The following is a 6,024-nucleotide window of genomic DNA, read 5'->3' as shown; positions in this document are numbered from 1 at the left end:
GAAAGAAAGAAAGAAAGAAAGAAAGAAAGAAAGAAAGAAAGAAAGAAAGAAAGAAAGAAAGAAAGAAAGAAAGAAAGAAAGAAAGAAAGAAAGAAGGAAGAACTGTCTGCAACACTGTGAACAAACTGAGCTGAGGGTCATCACAGTTATCTGGTATTCACATTAGCCGTGAACAGGATCTCTAATCGTTTTCGTTTTGATCCTCTAATTGATTACGTTGCTAATCATTTCAGCTCTAACATCAAGTAAGAAGGTTTTTTTTAAACTTTATATAAATATAAAACATTAGTCCTTGTGTTTTTCAGAGAGACAGTACAGCAGATTGGCCGCAACCTCAACCAGAATCGTTCAAATCTGGTAAATTTTATTAAATCCTCTGGCAGTAGCTGACCAGAGCTAAATAATGATAGTATGTATGCATACATTATATAAAGACTAGAAAATGCACTTTGACCCCATGACCTCCATTTGAACAGCTCTTGTTATCTTGCTATCCACACTTTGATTAAATTAAAGGGGCTGATCCTGATAATGTGCAGCCTTTAAGCTTCTGGAGAGTTTTTAAACTCATCAATAACCCACGTGTTGTCATTGATGGCCCATTCCTTCTACACTTAATCAATTCAGATGGTAAGTGTAATTCCTGCTGCACTATCGTCTCTTGATTTTGTTGCTCATAGGCTTGGCTCTTGATCTTAGTCAAGAACACCCGGGCTGATTTTGTACCTCAAAGTTTTAGTTCTCATAGGAATGGCTAACTATAAAGTTAGCCATTTAGTTTAATAAAAACTAAAAAAATTTAGCCAAATTAGCTTAAACATTATACATTTTGTGATTATTAATGCAATTTTTTAAAAATACATTAAACTCTGGAGAATCAGAGGTTCTTCAGCTCTGTTCTACCACATGAAAAAAATGTTTGAAGCAATTTTGAAAAGGAGATAGCAGTCAGATCATGCATCTTTTTCATTATATGAAATAATAATAATAAAACAAAACAACACTGTGCGCACCTGTGCAGATTTCCACATTTCCACCTAATCTTCTGCACTAAAAAGCATCTTTGGAAGAATAAACAAAAAGGTAAAAAGAAATGTTGCCTAAAAGGCTGTTGGCAGTTACCTGCAGTTCTTGCAGCAGGTCTCCGCACAGCGCAGACTCGAACAGCTCTTTGCCGTTCTGATACGTCTTTATGATCTTCAGCTTGATCTCCGGAGAGCTGGTTTTCTTCAGGACCCCACCAGAAGCACTGGATGGGGCGTGCGTGGGCTGAGACGAAGGGGTGTTGTCCACAAGTGAGGGGGGAGGACTGGACGAAGGCAGGTGTAACGGGGGAGGAGGGGGCAGGTTGTGAGTCATGATGTGAGGTGTCTGGTGTAGGTGATGCTGGGTGGGCAGCGGTGGCGGTGGAGGACTCTGCGGGTGTGAGTGGGTTTGTATGTGAGGTGGATTTGAGTGGATGTGGAGCGAATGGTGGTGGTGATGGGGATGATGATGATGGTGGTGGTGGAGGTGTGGGTGATGTGTGGACAGTGGGGGTGAAACGGGAGACAGAGGTCTTTCCTGGAGACCGGGACCTCTCAGGACGGTCCCCTCCACCGACACGAGGCCGTGGTCCCCGTAGCTCCGTATGGCCCCATAGCCATTAGCAGAGCCGTTGGGGAACTGCGAGTACATGGAGAATTTAGCCTGCGGTTCGTATATGCCCAAACCCGGCGGGTAGCCATTGGGGACCTGCGGCATGTCCTCCGAAGCCGATGGCGGGTACGGAAACTCTGCATCCAGGGCTGCATCGTAGGAGGGACCACCATCCTCACCCGGGTCACTACCGGTGTCGCAGGTGCCTTCCTGTCTGATGTTGGCGGAGTCAATGAGCTGAGGGGGTTGCTGAATTGTATTTCCCATGATCCCTTGCATGAAAGAGAAGGAGAAATCCATTGTTGGGCTCCTGCATCCTTAACTGTCTTTTTCTTTGACTGGACCTGCCGACAGAGGTACACACAACTGAATGAACCGCAGGAAAGCTCAACAAGCACACAGCCAATAGTCACCAAGACCTTAGCTTCTATCCTTCAGGAATTATTAACAGATTATTTAACACAGAGCAACAGATTAACACTGCACACATCTGTGTTTCTGGGTTGGCCTTTTTTATTTAACTTTCTAGCAGTGTATTAAGCAAACTTGTTTGCAAATTAAAGCTTCACTCTGGAATCCCAAATTGTCACACACTGACACTTGGTGTCACATCTGAACCCACGGTTACCGTTTTTTTAAGCCTCATTTTTCAATGTAAAAAGGCATATTTAAACCCAAACAATAATCCTTTCTCTAAATGGAACCAAGCAGATTTGGTGTCTGAAACGTATCAAACTGCAGCTGTAAATGAAGAGAAACTAAGAGCAAAGACAGAGTTACATCATCGGGTTTTTTGGCTCCCACAGTAAACACAAGGACTGTTTATTATTATACGAATAAAATAGCTAGAAAAACATCAGAATAACAGAGTTTATTTTTTGTTTATGACCACTGATCTGGGCTTTGGTAAATCTTTCTCGCTGCAGATAAACACACGGGACTGTCATAAGTTCTGGAAAGAAGTCAGCCATCTACCGAATTGGCTTGCCATGTATCAGCTGTTTTCTGGTTAAAATATCTAGAAATTTCTGCTAATAATATAGTATGAAACTTCTAACTCTGACTTGTAGAAACACACACCTCTCCTCCCTTACAAACTCGGGGTTAGCTGACCATTAACTACACAACTTTAATTATCACTTCAGTGGCCAGGCTCAGTTTCACCAGGCTCCTATTCCTCAAATCTGAGTTTTAGAGCAGCAGTTTGAATTATGTGGGATTTTTTTTTAAACAGATGCACTGAGGAGATCTGCAGAATACTCATTATAATGATTACTGTGATAAACTCACAGGGTGGTCTGAATTGCAGACCCCATAAATCCCCATATTATCATCACAAACTCGGGTCATCTTCGTAGTGTATACTGAGAGGTCGTGCAAGCTGCTGTTCACAAGCTTTAGGTGATTTTTATGTGTTTATTTTCATCAACACAAACACATGGTGGCCTGCTTGCACAAAACAAAAGAGCAGCTACCAGAGGTGGGTTTGACCTCATGCACTGAACACTTTTAACCACCAGAGCTGATATAATTAATTAGGTTTAAAGTGTTGAGTGGGTAATCTGCTCCTCTTGTTGCGGTTTAACTTGTTAGCAGCTTTGCGAAGGGTGAACAACGGTGATGTAAACATCCAAAAGATGTCATCCAGCGGTCACTAGTCTCCTATAAGGACTTGTAGTATAACTTGGGTGTATATATAGTGTGGCAGAGATCAATAGCTGGCTATAGATGTGTTATTTTAATCAAACATAACAAAAAAGACGGGTGCATGCATGGGCATAACAAGGTTTCAATGACTGATCTTACAGCTTCCTGCGATGTTAGCTTGAAGCTACCTGGCACCAAAGGCATCGAAATGGAAATACAGGAGCCGTTTAAACGGTTAAAAGGCGAAGCACACGACGGGGATGTGGCTGTATGTCTTTCTGACACACTCGGGGACACATTTCCATTTATTAATGTTTTCTAATCCATCTAAGCGCACATGAAACAAGATGAAAGGAGGTGGAAGGGGAGGAGGGGGGAGAAAGCTAATGTTGGGTAGGCTAACGCTAACGCTGCCAATATGGCTGCCTGGTACCCCTTTAAATCAAATTGTCTGCCGTGATTATACCTCCATCACTGACGGTTTGTGGGGGGGAAATGTGCCCGAAAGCAAGCTGGCTACGACTGAAAACGAGGAGATGCAACATGCAGAGGCGGCCAACACTGAGCAGTAGCAGCAGCAGCAGCACGGATTTTGATAGCGAGTCGAAAGATGCAGGAAAATACACAAAAAAATGTCAATACCTTCAGCGTGTCCCATTCTAAACACATACACCAGCCAGCAATGCTTCCTCGTTTAATCTACAGGAGGAGGAGGAGAAGGAGAAGGAGGGGGGTACAAAATAATAATAAAAAAATAATAATAATCCTGTGATGTTGGTAAAGCTCAGGCCTTTTCGTTTTAACGCAATTCTCCACAGAGAGGAGGAGGAGGACTCGATCTGGTCGCTGCCCAATCCCAACGCGGGGCTCTTCGTCAGTGCGAGGACCCGAAAACCTCAATCTGATCGCAACCCCCTTCCTGTCCTCTTCTTCATAATAATCTCTAGCACCCTCTTCCTCCGGTTTAACAAAAGCGCTCTGCCCTTTTTTTCTTTTAAATTCTCGGTGGATCCAGCTCCTCAGCTCAGCGCCAAAATCACACTGATGCAGCCTGCAAGCAAGGGTCACCAGAGGCACCCCGGGAGCTGTAGTTTATATCTTACATTTGGTTAAACAGGAGGAAAAAGGCATCTGAAATGCACGGAAATAAAGGAGGAAACGCATGTGTGGGGGGTTTCATTTATTTATTTATTTTTAATGGGCTACACAAGAACATTTTACTGCTCGTATCGTGGATAAACACTGTTAAATATTTGATTTTTTTTTCATCATTATTGTTATTATATTTTTATCTCCGTGTCCACGGCACCATGTATCTACGCTTGCAGCAGGCTCTCCGATTGGCTTTTACGCGCCTCCTCGCCTGATCTGCTTCTCAGGGGGAGGAGGTGAAAAAAAGAAAGAGCTGTCACTCTGCCTCTTGTTTCTTGTTCCTGCATGTTGTTCCTGCAAGTGTTATTAGGAACACTTCCTTTCATATATCAAGGATTTCGTTCAGCAAGAAAGTGCCAGGTTTAAATCCAGGGTGGATGGATGTTCTCCCCAAATACAGGGGAGTCCAAACACATGGATAATACTTTATAATACAGTCCTGTAATTAAATGGAATTTTAATGTATTTTATTTGAAATTACAATGTAATTTATTATTGTCATTATTTACCCACAAATACTTAAATATAGGCAAAAACAATATTTTCCCATCTTACATTGTAAGTACACTGTGCTTTTTGGAGGGAGTGCTCTATATTATAGAGCAGTTTGACTTTTACATGCTTTATACTGTAAGTAATTTAAAGTTCGGTATAAGCATAACATCCATCATGCATAATAATGAATATTAAATAATAATGTAAAAAAAAAAAGATGTAAAAACACAAGATTTAATGTTTAACACAACAGCTGCTACTAAAATATCTGTTTTTTTTTCCTTTTTTATTGATTTGTGAATAATCTGTCAAATCTCTAAAGGCTTTTGCAAAGACAATATGTGTGAATTGCAGCTTTCTTATCGTTGAACATTATCTTGTGTATTGATCTGGTCACTGTTTGTCTGCCAGATTGTGCTCTGTCTCCGGTTTCTACCATGCAAATGCTTCCTTAGAAAACGCCAAATTTTTGTGTATGAGAAATCTCTGTCAGTTGGAGCAGCAATTTTCAGACTGTGGCTCAATTAAAAACCAGTGTGCTACTTCCACCGATGTCCGTGTAACTAAAATTTCAACCTGGTCTTTGTCATTTCTTATTAATAATAAACATAAAAGATAAAATAATGGTATGTCAGGTGTGAAGTAGAGCATGGCAGAAGAAGTTATAGAACCAGTAAATTAGAAAAACAGTCTGGCTTCTGACCTTCTCTTTTGATGCGTATTTCCCAGAATCGACACAATAGTTTAAGAAATAGAGGTTACACTGTGAGGGAACTGAAGGTGCCTGAAAACTGATCAATTGCTGCTTTTTTTGTTTTATTTACTGAACCATTTAACACTGACCTGTGAATCATTAAAGCATAAAACAGGCACCAAATACAAATGATAAACCAGTGTTGTGTCGAAACATAACAGAAAATTTAACAAAGAACTAATTTTAAAATATATCTTCAGGCCCTTTGTTAGTAGCAGCTTGATGCAAAAACACATTTACCCCCCATTTCTTTAGCTGAATGTATTAAAAATGTAAAATATAACACAGTTTAACAGATATTTTTGAATCAACATGATTTCAAAATAGCTATTACATTA

General features: G+C 40.8%; 1 protein-coding gene across 4 annotated transcripts in view; it reads right to left on the bottom strand.

Moving 5' to 3' along the window:
• Positions 1-4,373, bottom strand: part of nsd3 (nuclear receptor binding SET domain protein 3) — a 25,668-nt gene extending 21,295 nt beyond the window's left edge. For all 4 annotated transcript variants that reach the window (XM_005924372.3, XM_042220716.1, XM_005924375.3 and 1 more), the window contains exons 1-2: positions 3,928-4,373; positions 1,123-1,982 (exon numbers count right to left, since the gene is read on the bottom strand). In XM_005924372.3, the coding sequence (XP_005924434.1) occupies positions 1,123-1,938 (816 nt within the window). In that variant the 5' untranslated portion in view covers positions 1,939-1,982; positions 3,928-4,373. The remainder of the gene's footprint in view (positions 1-1,122; positions 1,983-3,927) is intronic.
• Positions 4,374-6,024: the final 1,651 nt, after the last annotated feature.

This window comes from Haplochromis burtoni, unplaced genomic scaffold, assembly GCF_018398535.1.
Source record: "Haplochromis burtoni strain Fernald_Lab_line unplaced genomic scaffold, NCSU_Asbu1 Contig_54, whole genome shotgun sequence".
Taxonomy (NCBI): domain Eukaryota; kingdom Metazoa; phylum Chordata; class Actinopteri; order Cichliformes; family Cichlidae; genus Haplochromis; species Haplochromis burtoni.
Note: the sequence above shows the minus strand (reverse complement) of the source record. Positions and strands in the feature narration are given on the sequence as shown.